This window comes from Urocampus carinirostris, chromosome 20, assembly GCF_059441175.1.
Source record: "Urocampus carinirostris isolate Australia breed hairy pipefish chromosome 20, RoL_Ucar_1.0, whole genome shotgun sequence".
Taxonomy (NCBI): domain Eukaryota; kingdom Metazoa; phylum Chordata; class Actinopteri; order Syngnathiformes; family Syngnathidae; genus Urocampus; species Urocampus carinirostris.
This window is the reverse complement of record NC_142368.1, coordinates 12,722,960-12,742,923: the sequence shown is the minus strand read 5'-3', so window position 1 is coordinate 12,742,923 and position 19,964 is coordinate 12,722,960. Positions and strand designations below refer to the sequence as shown.

The window sequence follows — 19,964 nt, the reverse complement described above, 5'->3', positions numbered from 1 at the left end:
GGCTGGATCGATTACAGACTATTATGACAGCATCCCCTGATCTAAAACCTACATGAGGGCAAGGAAAAACTCAAAAACCTCGGTCAAGTCAAGTTTATTTGTGACGCCCTTAATCACAAGGAGTCTGAAAGGGCTGCACAGACCTCAGACTATTATTCCACCATCGCTTGATCTAAAACCTACATGAGGGCAAGGAAAAGCTCAAAAACCTCAGCATGAGGAAAATGAAGAAACCTTGAGAATGGACCGCACATGAGGTAATCCCCCTTCCAGGATGACCAGACTGCAATAGATGTTGGATTAACAAATAAATCACAGAAATTGTCAACATGAAATAGAAATCATTCCTAAGCTATAGAGTATAGGTGTGCTACAAGCTTGGATTTAAACAGTTACAGTGGAACCTCGGTTTTCGAACGCCTCTCAATTCGGACAAAAATTTCTAGAAATTCTTGCTTCGCTATTCGGTCAAAAAATCGGAGTTCGAACGCCGGTACGCTAGGGTGTGATGCTGAGCGGCGTACGGGTGTTTTAGCCCCTAATTATACCTCTGAAGAAGGTCGGTGCAAGCAGGACAGGTGAAAAAAAAACAAGTTGTTCGTCCAACTATTGCCTTTAAGAAAGACATAATAGCTAAGTATGAAAGAGGTGTACGAATTTCCGATCTTGCTAGTGAATACAGCATGGCTAAATCTACTATCAGTACGATAGTAAAGAATAAGGAGGCTGTGAAATCGAGGGATGCGGCTAAGGACGTTAGCGCTATAAGCAAGCAACTGCCGCAAGTTTTGGAAGAGGTCGAAAAACTTTTGATGATTTTTCTCTCCCCACCGTCCACCACAAAGGTAAGAAATCCTATTCATAATCCTTTTTTTTTTTTTTTTTACACGTTCGTGTTATCGTAATCTTCCGTACGAAAGATTACGATAACGCGAACGTACGATTAGCCTGGGTTAGCTTCATGTTTACGTTCATGGTAACCCTTCAAGGATTTGGAACGGATTAAAATGATTTTACATTACTTTTAATGGCAAAAACGATTTTCGGTGATCGAACAAATTGGTTTTAGAACAGGGTTCTGGAACGGATTATGGTCGAGAACCGAGGTTCCACTGTACTAGTTTTTACTTTTTTAATTACATAAATGTTTAATATGTGAATTAAATCTGTTTATATAACAACTACAAACAAACTACACCAGAATCACTTTTTTATGTAAAATAAATAAAATGATGCATGCATTAGGTAATTATATATGAATTGTATCCATTAATTCTTAATTTGTTAATGAATATTTTGGCGTTGACAACACCCTATTTCACAAAATATTGTTTAAAATGAGATTGTTTTTTATTATAAACAGGAAGTGTCAATTTCCGGTTTCCGGTTCTTTAACGTTTCCACATAAAACTGGACTAAATGTATAAACTACTATGCTGCCATCAAGTGGACAAAGGTTAAACGGCACCCATATTAAAAAAAAGTAACGTCGATGAAGAAAACGTTATCTGACCGGGACAAACTCAACAAAGCGGCTAGCAAGAGATGCTAATCTATGATGGCAAGAAGATGGATGGCAAGCAGCCGAAAACCGACTTCTGGAAATCTTCTAAAACCACTTGACGACCTTAACTGTGGTAAAGTTAGTACTTTTTGAACTTTTGGGTCCAAAACGAGCTATTATATGTCGGAATAACTGACGGAATTTTAGTGTCCTTTTCCGGAGAAAGGAAAATGGCGGACAATTATTGCAGCCTCCAGCACGGGTATATTTATTCGTTTTTTTACGGATGATAAATCGATCACGCTTTTTTCTTTTCTTCGGTAATGGTATTTATTGAAATTGTTGCGTTATTTCACTTCTCGGCGGTGCTTAATTTACATAGTAAAACGTTGCCTGAGCGTAAAAACATCTAAGACTACAAATGAATGTCATGATTTGCTAGCTTTTGTAGTTCCAATTTAAATGTTTGACTTCGGGAGTAATAAAAGAAATATGGTTGCGATGACGAAGTGACATTTTTGCGTCAAAATAAAGCGCAGTCTTAATAAAAGGAGAAAACTAATACACCTTAGAGTTAAAGCTGGTTAGTGAACAGTGAAGGCAGGTAAGGAAGATGGCGCCAGTTTTAATAAATATTAAATAAACATCTAGTTTTTGTGGTTTTATATTAAATGTATTCCAGTTGAAGACATTAAAAAAAAAGTATAGATTTGTGTTTTTTTTGTCGGAAACCATATCAACACACCCATTTTACGCTTCAGACTACCCCCTTTTCAGTCCTGATTTATTCCATGGAAATGCATTATTATTTCCACGTCTATCTTCAGATCTCTATATCATGATCGCTTTTTACCAGAACATACAGTAATAAAAAGCCTCATTATGTTACAAATGGAGCCATCGATGACAATAAATGACACTTTCATGCTATTTAAACTCTCGTCCCTTCATTTTTATTACATTAACCTGGAAACAAATAGGTGAATAAATAACAAAACAAAATGGCAATGCAAAACAACATTTATTTTAAAAAGTTGGGTAGCCTGCTTTTTAAGTAATTTGTTATCCTTGTGGCTAAATAAGGTTTGATTTGGTATATCCTGTTAAAGATGGCATTAAGGGTTGGAATTGGGGGGTTTGGTCACCTAATGACTCCCAACACAGCAGTTTGGTCTAAAAACCCGGCGCCGATCGAAGGCGACGAGTCACGTCGATAGCTTCGCGTGACAAAATGATTTCCGGTAGATATCATGTTGATGGTTGAAAGTGTCTGAATAAATAATAATAATTAAAAAAAATAAACCTGCTAACACAAAAGTTCAACTTAATACTATGCTCAATTAACTATATTTGAACCGTTTGCATACCTGTCAACCTCCACGGCTCCATGCCCGTACAAACTGTCGTATTTTCCCGTACAAAATACAGAATAATTGTACACCATATTCTTTTTTTCCAAAATGATGCATGATGGGAAATCCCCAGGCAGCCGACGCATGCGATTGACAAATTTGCGTTTTTTCCGTACAGATTTCCTTGTACGTCGTACTCATCTTAAAATGCATAAAAAACTTACTTTGTACGGCAAAACCGTACAGGTATGTATTTGTATGATCTATTTCTTCATTTCAGACATTGATTGGAACAGTGTCATACAAACACTCCCCAACACAACACATTCACATCATTCACACAGAAGATTTGCTTTCCGTATTTGAAATTCTGGAAAAAAAGTTTGACTTCTTTGCCCATCATGTTGCTTTCATTCTAAATAAGAAATACCATGCTGTTATAGCTAACAGTATATAACAACATCTAAAAAAACGGATTATTAAGGAAAATTATCTGACACTTGTTTAAATTAAATTTAAACAACAACAAAATCTTGACCCCAGACTATTGTATTGTAGTCAAGTCATGTTTATTTGTTTGGCCCTTAATCACAAAGAGTCTCAAAGGGCTGCACAGACCACAGATTATTGCAAACCAGAGACTATTATGGCACCATCCCCTGATCTAAAACCTACATGAGGGCAAATAATACACAAATATTGTCAACATAAAATATAGGTTATTCATATGCTATTGAATAGAATTGTGTTCTAAGCCTAGATTTAAACATTTCCACTGAGGTTGATGATCGAATCTCAGGGGGAAGAGCATTCCACAGCTCTCGAACCTGCGGATTTCTTCTTGGCTCTAGGGATCACTAGTAGACCAGAGTTTTTAGAGCGAAGGCTCCGGACCGGAACCTAGGGGAAATGATATCTGAAAGATATGAGGGAACAAGTCCATGCATGACTTTGTATACTACCAACAGAACCTTAAAATCACATCTTAAGCTAACAGGGAGCCAATGCAGGTTAGCTAAAATCGGGGTCATGTGATCAAACTTTTTTGTCTTAGTTAAAAGCCTCGCTGCAGCATTTTGTACCAGCTGAAGGCTCTTGATGCGGGTCTTCGGAAGACCAGAGAGTAGTGCATTACAGTCATCGAGACGGGAGGTAACAGTATTCTACAGCTGCTTTTATTTTGAAGGTAGAATAATCAGCTCCAACGATCACATTAGATTTCTGTTTTGGTCAAAGTTTACCACAAGCACATGTTGTTTTATGATTTTTGATTGGGTTTTACGCGTAAAACTAGAGCCCGCGATAAAATCTGCCGCTTTTCAATTAACTTGGATAAAAATCAACCAAAGTAGCAGAGTAATTGTACTCCATTACTTCCCCCACGTGCACCCGCCCAGCTGTTTGCAATGAGCATCCCCGCCCCCTTGCGTAAAAAGGGGGCACGCCGGCCCACACCGGACCCCGACCCGTCTCTGATTCCCCCCTCAGTCAGTTCCCGGCTCCAGATGTCCACCGATCGGAAGCAAAAGCGCGCCATCGGAACCAAAGCGCACGTCCACCCACCCACGACGCAGTGACTCACTTCTCTTAAGTAGTCGAATAAGCGATCGCCGGTGCGGACGGGGAGATTCCTACGTCTGACTACTTTTTTTTTTTTTTCTTTTGGGGCTCCTATTTAAATCCGTGCCAAGGTCGCCTGCTTTTATGGGGCGCAGAGGCGTTGAGCTGCAGCCGCACGCACGCGCAGCAGCCGGCACATGTGGATAAGGGGTGTACGTCTCCATTGTATCTTCTTATTTTGGGGGAAACTTTCATCTTAGTTGTCAATTAGCCCCATTACTCCTTTTTTCCATTTTTTGGGTATCTTTTTTTGGGGGGACAGGAATCCTAAAGATGCATCAGGAGGTGACGAGGAGACTGGAGATGTCCCTGATCTTGTGGTCCTTGTTGCTCGTCAGCTTGGCTGCAGGATTCCCGAGCAGGCACAGGAATGCTGCTCACAAGGTACCAACACGAAAACAATCTCGCTCTAAAGCTCTTTATACTTTGGTTGCATCTTCGTGCTCCTCGGAAACTCGCTTGATCAATTTCTAATACAGTAGAGCAACAGGATAATAATGAATCCATTCTGAGGTGGGGATCACAAACAAAATGGTACATAGTATATGTCTATAACTATATAAATTTAAAGAAAATAAATGACATTTTCTTTACCCCTTGACTTGAGCTGGTACAGTGTAGTAGCGGGTGGATTCCAATTCAAATAACTTTTTAAAACGAGGATTGTCATGCCCGGTGAAGGTTTCCTTTTTTATCGCCTCTGTGTATTAATAGTCCAGATGATCGATTGAAAACTGCCATGCAACTTAGTGAGGGTACCGATTTATAATGCCTCCTTTATATATTTTGCTTCGTTTCCATGCTTAGCATATTTTTACTTCTCCCTTTACATCACTGCAAGACTTAGACCCATTGCAAATAAATACAGTAGAAAGATACAGTATTGTTTTTGATTAAGTCTTTACAAAGCACCCTACATTGTGAATTAATGAATGGAAAAGAATTGTGGGAGGGAGGTTAGCCAATAGCATTTGGAATTTACCTGATATTGTGACGCAAACCAATAGCAGACCAGAATTTTATGAGACGTTGACCAATAACAGACAGGGATCTAAGAGATGTAATTCGTAAAGTTTTAGTTTTCAAAATTTTTGGTTTTAGCATGCGGAATAATATGCTGATTTCGTATAATACTGTGAGAAGAAAGTGAAAACATATCTTATAATCTAAATTCATTTAAATGATTCTGGCATTTCAACATTTTTCCCCCAGTGTTTCCTTCTCCAGCCACTGTAGCAAATTTGGGTGGGTGGTATCCTTCCAACTTCCGAAATGTGTCTTCTAATGCACATCCACTCAATTCTAAAGTACAACAACTTCTAGTAGTGAATTATTACACACAGTCACTTTAAACCAGGGGTCTCCAATGTGGTGCCCGCGGACCTACTTTGAAAATGTTCTAGTAAAATGTTTTTTTTTTGATTGAGTTTATTTACCCTACTTCCTGTTAACTTAATAACACAATAGTAATAACATGATAAGTTGTTGTTTTGTGCTCTTAGAAGGATCCAAAAGTTGCTCAGCTTTAAGAAGGTAGGAGACGCCTGCTTTAAAGACTTAAAAAAATACAAATGTAAGACATTTTGAGTGTGCTGCATTTAAGGGCCACCGTCAAATTCCATTAAGTGGCTTTTAGAGGAACACGTTCTTCCATAGATCTCTCTTTATTGTCTCATATTTATTACAAATGGAAACTTGCTGCTACTATTTACCGTCTTTGGCAGTGAGTGACTCCGACCCTGTTTAAATGAAAGATTAATCAAGGAAAGCAGAGTAACAACGCCATTATGTAACTAGGTCACCCGTCTGATTGTTTAGTTCTACCTTTTCTTACGTTAACGTGGAATTTCCTGTTTCGGGGTCACCTGGCCCCGCCCCCTCCTGCCGTCCCATATCAAGACGCGCTCTTGTTTTCCCAGCCCGACCCCCGCGACCTCGCCCCGATTCCGCCCCGAGTTTGTTTTCACTTTTTGCCCTCTGGCAAAAAGACCGGGTTCAAGACGAAAGGGGGGGCCGCCGGGGAGGTTTATTGTTCCTCGGTAATGGTTCGGAAAGAGGCGAGTACCGAGGCCTTTGATGTGCGAGGGCGCATAAATCAGAGCCGCCTGGCCCCCGAAAAGGTTCGAGACTCCATCCTTCGTCCCGACGCCTCCTCGTGAATTTTGGACAGAGTCGGAATTCGTTTTTGGACTGAAAACAAAGATTTGAAGAAAGTCCTTTCAAACGAGCTCTGACTTCCATACGGTGCTAATTTGTCAATAGTACTTTCCGAACCCGAGTTCTCCTTTTTGTCCGAAAGTCTGGCTCACGCGGTGTTCTCGCGGAACTGTCGGCCTTTGATCAGGACCGAAGGGGGGGACGGGATCACAGAAAAGGAGGGAGGGGGGCCAGAGGATGATATACAACGTAAGAGAACACACGATCCAGATGTGCGGCGGGAGGAGATGAGCGAGTCGGGAAAGAACGAGGGAGGCGTCCGAGGTGTAAGGGGGGAGCGTAAGAAGAGGGGTGCGGGCGGACAGATTTGACACCGGTGTGGTGTTAATAACCGTAACGTAAATCACGATAAGGTCGGCTGCTGTGAAAAAGGACCTTCGTTTGTGAGAGGAGATGAGGCTAAACCTGGGGTGGGAAACTGCTTTGAGCCGCATCGGGTAAGAAAATCTGGCGGGAATGTCGGGCCAGGAGGGGAAAAAAGATTTTTTTTGGGTTTTTATCTGCCGAAATGTGAGGAAAAATAAAGATTCTGGGGACATGAGTGGCACCAAAATATAAATTTTATATTGGTCCAACTTTATTTAACCTATATCTATTTTCATTATTTTTGTGTGCCGGGCCGGATCGAAAGGGGCCACGTTTTGCCCGCAGGCCCTCATTTATCCATGAGTAGAACTGTTCTTTGGTTAATTGTTACTGTGGTAATAACGGTTAAATCCCCAGTGTGTGTTATGTAAGTTCCAGGGTTGGGTAGGGTTACTTTACCTTGATTACTTTCAATTACTTTTGGATTACTCCAATACCAAATATGCTAATAAAAGACAAAATAAACTAAATATGAATAAAATGACTAAAGCTTGTGCAGGCTTGGGGAGTAACAGAACACATGGAACGGCAAAAATGATGTTGGCAAGCTGTTTGGATTTATTTTCATTTTGTTTCCGTCGCATTTGATGTTAGTTTTGCCGGAGATCAAAGAGATCAAAGCCAGGAGAGAAAGCTTACCACGTGTCGTGAGTCATAATTTTATTCATTTTTAGTTTCTTTTGTCTTTTATTAGCATATTTGGTATTGGAATAATCCAAAAGTAATTGAAAGTAATCCAGTTAAAGTAACCCTACCCAACCCTATATATAACGACCTCCGGTGGCGTGAATATACCTTATTCATTTAAATAAGTACTATTGATTCAAATTCCAAGCAAAAACACATGAACTATCCCATAAACGTGATTTAGGTTTGGAAATTGGTAATTGCGTGACACAACTTGAAGAAGATGACACGTTTGGCGGCTATCGTGCTACTACGGAAGTCCAAATGAGGACTTTCCCAAGTTTGCTTGTCCTGGCGGTGCCTTACATATCTGAGCCTTAGTAAGCATTTTATCATCCACTGTTTCCTTCTCTAACCACTCATGTGAGGCACAAGGCTGTGGCTCTTCACTAGCTGATATTGTTATTGTGAGTTGCTTCTGCTTCAGCCTTCAATGTCACTTCCCTTTCACAGTTGGATATCTTAGGCTGTGTTCCTCAACTGGTGGATCCGGACCCAAAAGTGGCTCGAGGAACTGTTTTCACTGGGTCGTAGGCCTTTGCCTTGGCCAAATTATACTTGGAAAAAAAATATGTTTTTTTTTTTTTAACTCCTCCTCAGCAGATGGCAATAATTCCCCTGCAAACACCAACAAAAAGACAGATAAACTTTGTTTACACTTGTTGAGCATGGCCAGATGCGAATACAGCGGAGAATATATGAGCTATGCATTTTCTAATCTTGAAGACGAAGACTGAGGTGAAGTGCTTCGGATTATTTAAAAATGGAGCTAATTGAGAATTAAAGACCTGACGTCTTTTCGGTTTTCAAATTGTCATTTCTCTCTACAAGAGAGAAATAGAGTATGCCACTCATTTAGAGGAATCAGAAATCATTATTTTGAACTAAAATGTGGAAAAAATCCCACTTCATGTTTAGATCTGCTATAACCCGGTGGTGACGCAAAGCGAAATTTAGGGGAATCAAGACGATCTTTACACATTTCTCTCTCTCTCCATTCTACAATTTTATTCTGTCCTTTCCGTTCGAAATACTAGAAGAGCCGCTTCACTTAGGCAGGTGCCAGCCGCATTCCATCGCACAACAGCACAAACAGACAATTCAGTTTTTTGCCAGTCTCGTTAAAAGTCCCAAAGACGGAGGGGGGTGAGGGGTGCGATTCCCAATCGACATTCGACGAGTTTGTCATTCCACAGGGCTCGATTGGCATCAAGCTCGCCGCCGCCATCGGCTTTTATCCGCGCGTCGTCCATCACGCTTGACGAGCTTTTCGACAAAACGCGCTTTTCGTGTCCACATGCTCGCGCATCACTCTCTTGACGGGACAATGAAGAGAAAGCACGTCCTGTCCCGGATGCCATAACTGCCGATCACGGGCCGGCGAGTCATTAACGATGCCGCTTCGTCTGGTGACCGGCCAAAAAAACCGGCACGGTCTTCAAATTCCACTCGGCGAGGTGGACTCTCCGGGCGCATCTCGCCATTGTTCTCGACGTGCAATCCGCGCTAAAATTGTGGTCCTTAAAATAAAGTGAGGCGCAAGGGTCTCACGCCTCCCAGGCAGGCCCTCTCATTAAAGCTAAAAGAGGATCTCTTCTGGCACAGACCCCTCTTTGTCCCGGGCCCGGATGCCAGGACCGTTGTGGGAGAAAAAAGAAAAAAGGACCGAAACAAGACCGAGGCCGCTTAGTCACTTGGCTGCCGAGACGGATGCCTCGGGCTTCTCCTTTGATCGATGGGCAAAAGGCATTTTTTGCATTTATTCCCCAAAAGAAAATCATAAAAGTCAGGCCAAGGCGTTGTCATGACCGCTACAAAAGGATGGGACTTTTTTTCTTCTTTCCCCCCCTGCTTTTCCTACAATCTCTACATTCAAGAGAAAAAAAACAATATTGTAAAATAAATATATAATAAAATATGACTCAAGTAAAGAAAAACACTATTTTCCTCATAAATGTATGTATATATATATATATAAAAACAAATATCCTTTTTAACGACAAAATAAATTAAACACCAAAATATTTCAATTATATGTGTCCAAATAATAAACATAAATTTCCTCTGAAACGCAAATATAGAAAAAGACATTTTTATGAATATCTTAAATAAATGCTTCTAAAAAAATAAACATATTCAAATATAAGTATATTATATGTATATGTGAGTATATTTTGTATTTATAAATAATATAAGTATGTAGAAAACAATAAATAAATACCAATTTTATTAATTTCCGTTCAAATGTTAAACATTTTCGTCAGAAATGAGAAAAATCAATCCATTTTTACATAAATAAAAAATATATATAATTAAAAATGTTTTTTTTTAAATCCCAAAGAAATATTAAACATTATTTTCCTTGATACAAAAGCCAAAATGCACAATTGTCAATACGAGCGACGCTAGCTTCTGATTTTAGCGATAAGAACGCTAGCTGCTAATGCTTGCAGGCGATGGCTTATATCCCCCAAACCTTCTAGCTCTTTTCCTATTGGCCCACTTAAACATGACTACTAACGCTCCGTCTTTGCCATCAGGGTCACGGGCACCCGGCCCACGTCGTCGCCACCCAGTACGACCCCACCGACGTCTCGGATCAGCAGAATCAGGTCCAGAGTGCCCCAGAGCCCCAAGACCAACACAGGAGGCGGGGTCACCCCCATCACCGCTCGGTGGGCGTCCTCCCCCAGCCACGACCCGAGGAAGAAACCGAGCCCTTCATCCTGGACCTGAAGAACTTCCCGGAACTGGCCAACGCAGATTTAAACGCGCACAACCCCAACATACAGGTGGGTGGCGCGGTCTCTCCACGTCGTGCGCGAGTGTAATCACCCGGTGCCGAGGAATCGGCTCTTGTGCCGGAATGACTCACGGAGGTAATGAGGAGTAGTTGCTCGGAAAGGAAAGCTCACTTTTTCGTAGCACGTCTCACCGGAACGTCGCTTGTGACGACATCGCAAATTGTGAAGTCGACAAACTAATGATTTTTGAGGATACGTCACGTCAAAAACTCAAAATTCTGCCCCCGGTGGCCTGTTTTTCTCTACAACACAGCTATTTTCTAGGTCTGGAGGAGACCAGGTATCGGTTTCCTGGCTTCATACCATTATCAGATCAGCTGCCGTCCTTCTTTAGTATTATTAAAAGTAACATAAAAAGGTCCAGAGTGGACATCCTAGGTATGACAAGATGGTAAACTCCTCCGAAATATGAGTAACAAATTGGGGACAGCAACCCCAAGACAGCAGGATAGACCAAAAAATCGAAAGATTTGATTTCGGGAAACAACATAATGGCTATTTGTCGTGTTTTCTTTTGGCGTCAGGTCACCATCGAGGTGGTGGACGACCACCAGACGGATTTTGAGACGGACCCGGCCAAGGACAACGATTGGATCCCATCCTCTTCGTCCTCGCCCTCGTCCACCGTGGAATGGTTAGGTGGCAAGAAGCTCTTCTGGCCTCTCTTTTGGAGCTACACCGATTCGGGCGAGGAGGCCAACGGACGGACCGCCGCGGAGGAAACGGAAGAGGAAGATTATTCACTTTACGGCAGCGAGGAGGCCTCGCTCAGCGGAGTGGGCGGAGACTGGGGCGGAGACTGGAACCAAGGCTGGGAACCCGTGCAGACTTATTACGGTAAGATTTTGTTTATTATCTAACGCAAAAATTGACATAATCATTTTGTAAATATCACCAGTGGTATCACACAAAAAAATCGCCAATTTATTTGTTTATTTGAGGCAGGGGTCTCTGACCTGGTTCAAGCAAGCCCCAGGTAGCCCCCTGAGAATACCTGAGTAGCCCGCCAACAGGTTCTGAAAATAGCTTACCAGTGATGAGTCGAAGTGATTTTCTATGAAATTTGATTCTGAAGTGCCAAAACATTTTGTGGTTGACTGAGCTAATATTAACTCTACTTCTAATTATGGGGTGCTTGAAATGCTTGAATTTCAATGTTTTCAAGGTTCAAAAAGTGCTTGAATTTGGGGTAAAGTGCTTTTAAATGCTTGACATGGTTGTCATGTTTTCCGGCAGACTCGATAAAAAAATGAATCAATTCTAGTTAAAAATGTTGGTGGCACACCTGCTCTGGCACAACTCTTATATTTTTCTTGGATCAGGAGTGTTCACCAGGATCCTGTAAAGCTTCGATTTATGTTCACTAATGTTTTCGATCTGATTCCGGCACACAAACACAACAGCGCGACAACCAGCAGCCATGACAGCTTTGTTTTTGTTGGTCTTCTGACCAGTGCAAGTATTATTTCGCCTCCTGGCTAAGCCCCGCCCACCAGATACATCACCATGTTTACAAACAAAGGAAAGGTTATATAGCACAGTTATAGCATATAATTTGAAGTGTAGATACGAAGTAAAGCAGACAAACAAGTAACCCCATGAAAAAATAATTAAACCGGATGAGGAGAGACTTCTTGGGGAGGCGCGAGAGGCTTTGCTTTGCCATTGCATTTTGTTAATGTGCTGCTCGTCGCAGCTAGCTACTCCGAAAGAAATGCTAAACCAGGGGTCTACGACCACCTGGTTCTGAAAATATATCATGGGTCATTGTGAGTTTCACAGAAATGTGATTTCTAACTGGATTGTTGTTTTGTCGTTGACTGAGCCTTTTGTAAACTCTTAATAATTACAACCAGGTAACAACGGAATAATATGTCATTTTAGGAATGCATGTCAAAATGGTAGCCGTTCCCGCTAATCCGTAACAGAAAAGTAGCTCTCTGCGTCCATAAAGGTTTGCGACCCCTGTGCTAGACAATACTGAAGCTAACGGCTACAGCTAAATATGCATTCAGATTAGGGTACTATCTATGGTTGTGGCTTGGCTTACCGCAAAATACAGCAATGCTGTAGGTTTGATTTTTGCAATCGGGAGATGGAATAAGAGCTTGCTCCGTCCACTCATCCGCCCGGTATTGCAGAACCTCCGGGAACGGTGCATTCGCACTGATCGCTGCTTGGCTCTGTGGCTAGGACCTTGACTCAGCCCCTTGGCTGAGAGCAAGTGTCTCGGCCCCTTGGCTTTGTAGCGTATTATGATTTGACCGATAACGGATTATGGATAATTGATAAAGAATATAGAACAATAAACCTCTACAAATTCCCCCCTCAGGCTGGCAACGGGCTAAAAATCACATTTTGCAATGGATTTTGGCCAATAATGTTTCGATTTTCCACTTTTAATTGAGAAGATTGCTTTTAAAAGCTAGCAGAGCTGTGCTAGCTGCCAATGCTAGTCGCGAGACAAAAACGAATGCAAACAGCTAACCGTTAAAGCGAAAAATGCGCTCAGTTCAGTCCAAAACTCGAAACTGATTCCTTTTTGAGCTGACAATAACGTAAATATCGTGAGTTTCGGAGAAGGCCGACGTTCGGGACCCCGGCGTCCGATAATAGGGCCGTTTCGGCAACAAAGCGGTGGGGGGATGGCGGCATGACAATCGAGTCCCAGGGCTTTGAACAAAGCGGGCGTGCGAGGCAGGGCAAGCGCATCCAAACATTGCGGCTTGCGCTGGCTTTGAAGAGCGTGCTCGCTAATGGCAGCGTGAGTGGGGCCGCTACTGTTCCCGGAGACAATTAGAGGGCACATCGGGAAGGCAGACTGGCAGGGGCCGGCTCCGGGGCCCTTTCATTCCTCCCCGAGGCCCCCGCCGGCATCCCAACGCCGCTTCAAGAATTTCAAATGTGGGGGTCTACCGTGCCCCCTCGCTTTTGCCCCGGAAAATATGTGGTGTCAGCTTGTTCTAGTACTCCACGGGAAAAAAAAGGGCAATCTCTTGTGCCCTCAATAATGTTCCACGGTCCAGGTTTAAAAAAATATATAGAAAAATAAAAATACCATTTCAAATATTTTTCTTGTAAAATGTTCTTGTTTAGTCATCTCATTTTAAACAATTTAAATTACATTTTTAGGGAAATTTGTCAAATAATTGCAGATTTTATTATTTTAAAAAAACTTTATAAAATAAAAATTCATTTTATTATTAGAATAATAGGATTTATTTAAAATAAAACAATTTTCTATTTTCAAAACTTTTTTGTCAAAAATAAGGTTAATTTCTAATCATAGATGTCAAAACAATTTTATTTGATTTGATTTTGTATATTTTTTTATTACATGTTATTTTATTCATTTACTATTTATTCAGTTTGTATTCACTTTTCAGTAAATTATTAATATTCTATATTTTTTAAAATTGTACATTATTATTCTTATTTTATTATAATTATATTATTTTATTGTTTTTTTAATACACTTGTCAGTAAATTACATTAATATTTTTTCTTTTATATTTATATATCGTATATATGTTGTATATTTTTATCTATGTACTATATTTGTATTCTTCTCATTTATTTTATTAGGCTGTAAATAAATTTGATTATTAATATTCCATATTTTTTACATTACATGTTTTTTTTGTTTTATTTTGTTATATTTTTATTAATGATATTTGTTGGTGTATTATATTATTTCTATAATTTTCTATTTTTATGTGATGTTATATATTTCAATTTGTTTGTTATATTTTCATTACTTTCATCTATTCTGTCAGTAAACGAGACGGACGAACACTCGTAAAGTTTTGCGACATCTGCCGAAGCAGGTGACGGCAAAAACATGTTTTGTTTCGGTAAACATCTTTGCCGGCGCGGCTGCAGACGCAAACAAGCGCCCGCTTCTAAATCAAGCGCGCCCGCCCGAGCTTCTCCTTCTGTAATTAAGACGCCGGCTGCTCCTTCCCGTCCAGGGCGAGGTGGCGACGCCCGCCCCGTCGCCCGCCATTTTGCCTTTAATCACGGCCGCCCGCTTTATTAACGCCACAAGAAAAGGCGGCGCGGCCGCAGTCTCGGCCTCCCTCTCTAATTTCCATCCCCGGGAATCCGGGAAAGGTCACATCAAGAGAAAACGAAGGAATGAAAAACAAGTCGGATGCCTTTTGAAGATTGTTGTCGTTCGCTGCGCTCTCCGTCAACATGTCAATGACCTCGAACGTATTTTTTTGTTCGGTGGACCGCAGCCGAGACGGACGAGTGGACTCCGTGGTCGCCCTGCTCGGTCACGTGCGGCCCGGGCGAGAAAAAGAGGACCAAGTCTTGCGGCTACTCCTGCACGCTAACCGAAGCTGCCAAGTGCGACATGGAACCTTGTCCCGGTAAGCCACCGCCGCCGCCGTGGATGATAACAACACCATGAACGACACTTTCGTTGCAGGTGAAGACAACGATGTGGTGGAGCCTTTCCCCTTCGACATGGAGAACGGCACCGAGCCCTTCGGAACAGGTCGGTTAGCCGTCCCGTTGGCGCGAGGGTCGAAAAGAACCCAAAACGGGGTGGTTAAATCAAAACAGTGGTGCCCAAGAGACTGTTGAATGTCGTTTTATCCCAAGAGACGGGGACCCAAAGGGACATTGTGTCGTATTTAGTGCCTCCTAGTAATAAAAGCATTTTATTTAATTCTCGTAGGTCAAGAAATTAAACCGTAACAGTATTGTCACAGAATGGCTGACAGGACTGTTGCATGTCCAATCCATCCCCATCCATGTTAAAGGATTAACAAGCTAATGCCGTAAGCTTCTAAAAATGTTGATATGATGTGAAAAACAACTATATCTTATAATATTTCTGACATACAGTATGTTAAGTTTATGCACTTTATTGTCACAAACAAACTGGCTCATGGTCTTAATGCATTTGACTGTATTGTATTGTTGCCGTTTTCACCATCTGGAGAAGGAAATTAAAGCCTCCATTACTTGTCCCCTGTGCTCACAGTCCTCGTTTAGTGCTTAAGCTCGGCGTCATATCGATGACACTACTCACCCTGAGAGAGTTGACATCATTGTCCCTCGTCTTGCTACTACGTGTACCTAAAAACCTAAAAAAAATGCTGTATTTTTCAGACATAAGGAGCCTAAAAACTCCAAATTGGCCATACATTTGATAGTGCACCTTGCAATCCAGTGTGCCTTCTATACTGGAAAATGCGTTGGATAAAAATGGAGATCCATAGTTACAAACAAATTTTACTGCGTACGGTAACTACTCTGCCTTTGAGAAACGTATAAATCTGGTCTTAAAGTGCCCCCTTGTGGTTTACATGTTAATTGTATGTTGCTTACAGAAACTAAAAGAGGAGTGCAGAACATGGAAGGCAGCTCAGGCACCAACTTTTTGCTCACATGTGCACTAAGAGTACACAGCTAGTGGTCAAATATTACACAGTGTCTCTTTAAAAAAAATGTTTTTTGCTGTTATTTTGTGATGAGCGCAATACAAGAAGTAACAAAGTATTTCCCGGCAGACGCCGACAGTTGCGAGAAGTGGCTGAACTGCAAGAGCGACTTCCTGGCTCGCTACCTTCGCCAGGCCTTCCTGGAGCTGCCCAGCTGCCCGTGCTCCTTCCCCTCCGAGGCGGCCTACACGGTGGTCAGCGTGCCCGACGTCTCCCGGGGTCGCCCCTTCCGTTGGCGCGACGCCAGCGGACCCGCCGAGCGCCTCGACGTCTACAAGCCCTCGGCCCGAGGCTGCATCCGCTCGGCGCTCTCGGGCGACGCTTCCACCTTAGCCGCGCAGCTCTGTTGCTACGACCACGCCGGCCTCCTCATCACCCGGGGAAAAGGAGCTGGCGCCCCCGACCTGATCAGCACAGAGTTCTCGCCCGAACTGCACTTTAAAGTGGACGTGCTGCCCTGGATCCTCTGCAAAGGCGACTGGAGCCGCTTCCACTCCGCCCGCCCGCCCAATAACGGGCTGGGCTGCGCCGAAAACCCCCCGCAGGACGTCTACAACGACCAATTGGAGGAGGCCAGGGAGTACTGACGTCGCGCTGACACACCCGCTTTCTAAAATCGTGTGATGTTTGTAACGAGCGTACGGAAGACGTCGACTCTGTGGCACTCGGGCTTTCCTCTTAAAAGAGATACGTCATCGTTAAGTTTGAAGTTTAGTAAACCCTAATATCTTAGGGCCCTAAAATGTCATTCGTTAGTTAGTGTTCAAACCGGGCCAGGCTTCTCTCTCGCTGAATTTTTTTTTTAATAATCCACTCGTCATCTGTTCAATTTTTCTTTGTGGAGGATTCGCACCGCTCCGCATGCCCGCTCGTCGGCGGAATTGTCGGACACGGGGAAGCGGGAGGCAGAGACGGCCAAAATCTCCCTTCTTCCTTCCGAGTCGTCATACATAAAAATGAAAATCCGGGTTTGCTTCAACTCGCTCCTTTAAATCAAGTAAATGATTCGGGCTCAGGCTGTGCCGGTCCTGAATACCCGCAGGTCGGGTCGGGCTGGATTTTATGGGCCCGGACTCACCTCTAGCTGCAACTAACGACTATTTTAATCGTCGATTAGTCACAGACTATTAGAACCATTAGTCCGTTAGCCTCAATTTATATTTATATTATCAATTTTAGTCAACAAAGTCCACTTGTCGCAGCCCTATTATACTCAAAACAAGGAGAAGACATCAATATAAAGGAAGACTGGGAGAAAATGCTTTGGATAAGAGAGTCCAACCTGTTCTAAGGCCCTCCCCTGAGCCCTTTCTTTTTTATTACATCTTATAGGTTAAACAAAGCCAGATCCACCCTCAAAGCAACATAATTGACCCTTAGCGACAATGATGTATTAGACGAAACAACGAACAACAGTGTGCAATAATAGTTAGAATAAGGAACAGGTATCCTGTGAAATCTTCTTTGCAGGGGTTCCGAAATTTAAACGGGATAAAATGATCAGTAAGTCACTGCGGATGATTTGACAACCGGCGTCTTTAGCGTCTTTAGCTTTCGATGGCAGCCGATGAGTTTTCTCCAAAGAAAATAATAATAACATTCCATCAAACTCTTTCAAATTTCAATTACAGCACCATTAACCAATTAAATGAGTGCTCCTACCACAATTTTCCCGAATATGTTCAAAAGTCAGACCGGCCGTTTTTCCAATTTTATTTTATTGTGGAAAAAAATCTGCCACCTTCTCGTGTTGACAGGAAAGAAACTCGTTAATTTCTGACAGATTTCAAGATAAGCGTGTTATTTATTTTTGTTTTGAGACATTTCCCTAAAATTAACAATCTTTTTTTTAAAGCTAGTACTGGTATCCATGTCGGGTACCGATGATGACTCGGGAGTGGCATAACGATATGACACTGAAAAAAAAGATGGCGTCCAAAAGTGTCATTATAAACAAAATTAAATGTAACCATTCAGTTCAAGGGTTTTGCCGATTTGTCATGTCGTTTTATCGTAAAGCATTGAACAATATCTACTGCCCTCTTGTGGACAGTTTTAAAATGAAGGAGTAAAAATAAGTTCATTTCTGGCATTTTTTAAGAAAAATATTTTTACGATATATCCTTCAGAGCAAAGAATTGTGTCTACTAGTATCGGTGTCGGATATCAATAACTACTCTCCTGGGAGAAAAAACATTGAATACTAGGAATACAAACTAAAACAAGATGTAGCCATACCATTCGGATCGACGGTTCCTTTGAACAAAGTCTTTTTTCAATTCCGATCTTTTTTTTTATCCTAAAGCATGAAGAATATGCTGCTCCCTTGTGGCGACTTTAAAATAGAATCCTGTAAAAATGGGAGGAAAAATATACAGTCAATAATTCTCTGCATTTCCAAACGATATGGTTTTTTTTCTTTGTTTTCTATTATCTATTTTTGAGAAGAAGGAGTTTAATCTATCGGTATCGGTGTCTGGTATCGATAACTACTCAGGAGTCAGAATAAATTAGCATAGAACAGCTGAATAGAAACAAAACGCAAATGTAACTGTTCTATAAGGTTTGGTGGAGTTATTTTTGTTTGTTGTTTTTATCTTTTTTAAGAGGAAAACACGACATATGTGTTTAAAAGTCGAGTTCGGCGAGTCTTTTTTCCGATTGGAATCTTTAAACGGTGTTCTCAGGGGTGTCTGAGGGGGACGGAATCGCGGTGCTTTTTGTGGGATTCTCCTTTCATTTCTCGTCTTATTTCACGTCTCCGAATCCCACCAGGAACCGATTGAAAGGGAAGGCACTTTATTTAAGAGACGGACTGTATATAGAACTGCAAACGATTGATGGAGCGTTGAAAAATCCAGGAAGGAAAAAAAAAGCACCGGCTTTTTGGGTGGTCTATTTTCTTGTACAGTATTTATTTGTCTCTCTCTTTTTTGTTTTTTTTTAAGCTCCGGTGCACCGGTGGGACTTGAAGGCACCGCGTCAAAAAAAAAAGGGAAATTACTGGCATGGCTTCCCTCAGCCACGTGTTTGTGAGTTGTCGTGGCAACCGCGCTGGAGAAATATACATAAAAAAGATATCGCATTCATCCTACTTGGCCTCGTTTTTGCTGCAAATCGGGAACGAGAACGTACGGGGCGCTTACGCTTCGCGTTTACGATTTCGAAAGAAAAAAAGGATTTGTTAGCTTGACTTTAGCCCTTTTTTTAATGAGTTAATGAGCTAAATGATATACACTGTCCCTTTAAATTAGGGTTGGGCAACCGTTTGGAATGGCGGGCCGCAGTGGATCCAGAAATTTGGCCAGGGGCCCAAGCTTGGGGACCAATCCTAGGTTTTCATTGATGAATACATCTACATATTATCAGGTTTGAGTAGGGTTACTTTAACTTGATTACTTTCAATTATTTTTGGATTACTCCAATACCAAATATGCTAATAAAAGACAAAAAATAAATATGAATCAAATGACTCAATTTTGTGCAGGCTTGGGGAGTAACGGAATACATGGAACGGCAAAAATGATGTCGGCAAGCTGTTTGGATTTCTTTTCATTTTGTTTCTGTCGCATTTTATGTTCGTTTTGCCGGAGATCAAAGGGATCAATGCCAGGAGAGAAAGCTTACCACGTGTTGTGAGTCATCATTTTATTCATATTAATTTTTTTGTTCTTTTGTTAGCATATTTGGTATTGGAGTAATCCAAAAGTAATTGAAAGTAATCCAGTTAAAGTAACCCTACCCAACCCTGCATATTATATGTTTATAGATAGAATAGTTTTATATATATATATGTGTGTGTGTTATGCAAAAACATGTGCCATTTTCTCACATTTTCTTTTTTAGAACTTGGGAATCCCTTTAACGAGAACAAATGGGGCACATTTATAGGTGTTTACGTTTACTTTAGCGCTCTAAAGAACCCAAACGTCAAAGATTGATGGCGTCGTACTTTGGC

General features: G+C 41.6%; 1 protein-coding gene across 3 annotated transcripts; it reads left to right on the top strand.

Moving 5' to 3' along the window:
• The first annotated feature begins 1,502 nt into the window (after positions 1-1,502).
• On the top strand, positions 1,503-19,095 carry ism2b (isthmin 2b). 3 transcript variants are annotated; one of them, XM_088325496.1, is made up of 7 exons: positions 1,503-1,642; positions 4,739-4,860; positions 10,287-10,538; positions 11,075-11,387; positions 14,792-14,926; positions 14,986-15,054; positions 16,076-19,095. In XM_088325496.1, the coding sequence occupies exons 2-7, from the start codon at positions 4,750-4,752 to the stop codon at positions 16,591-16,593; spliced, it is 1,398 nt and encodes a 465-aa protein (XP_088181622.1). In that variant the 5' UTR covers positions 1,503-1,642; positions 4,739-4,749; the 3' UTR covers positions 16,594-19,095. The 3 variants fall into 3 exon arrangements, with proteins under 3 accessions (XP_088181622.1, XP_088181621.1, XP_088181623.1); XM_088325495.1 differs by having other exon boundaries at positions 1,529-1,637; XM_088325497.1 differs by lacking the exon at positions 1,503-1,642 and adding an exon at positions 4,399-4,628.
• The last annotated feature ends 869 nt before the right edge of the window (positions 19,096-19,964 follow it).

What these genes read in the sequence shown, in the direction of transcription:
- ism2b (XM_088325495.1), top strand. Translation starts at nt 1,556, where the DNA reads ATGATGGCAAGAAGATGGATGGCAAGCAGCCGAAAACCGACTTCTGGA. An exon ending in ACTTGACGACCTTAACTGTG is followed by an intron (nt 1,638 to 4,738) that starts GTAAAGTTAGTA and finishes TTGGGGGGACAG; the next exon opens with GAATCCTAAAGATGCATCAG. An exon ending in ACCCGTGCAGACTTATTACG is followed by an intron (nt 11,388 to 14,791) that starts GTAAGATTTTGT and finishes GGTGGACCGCAG; the next exon opens with CCGAGACGGACGAGTGGACT.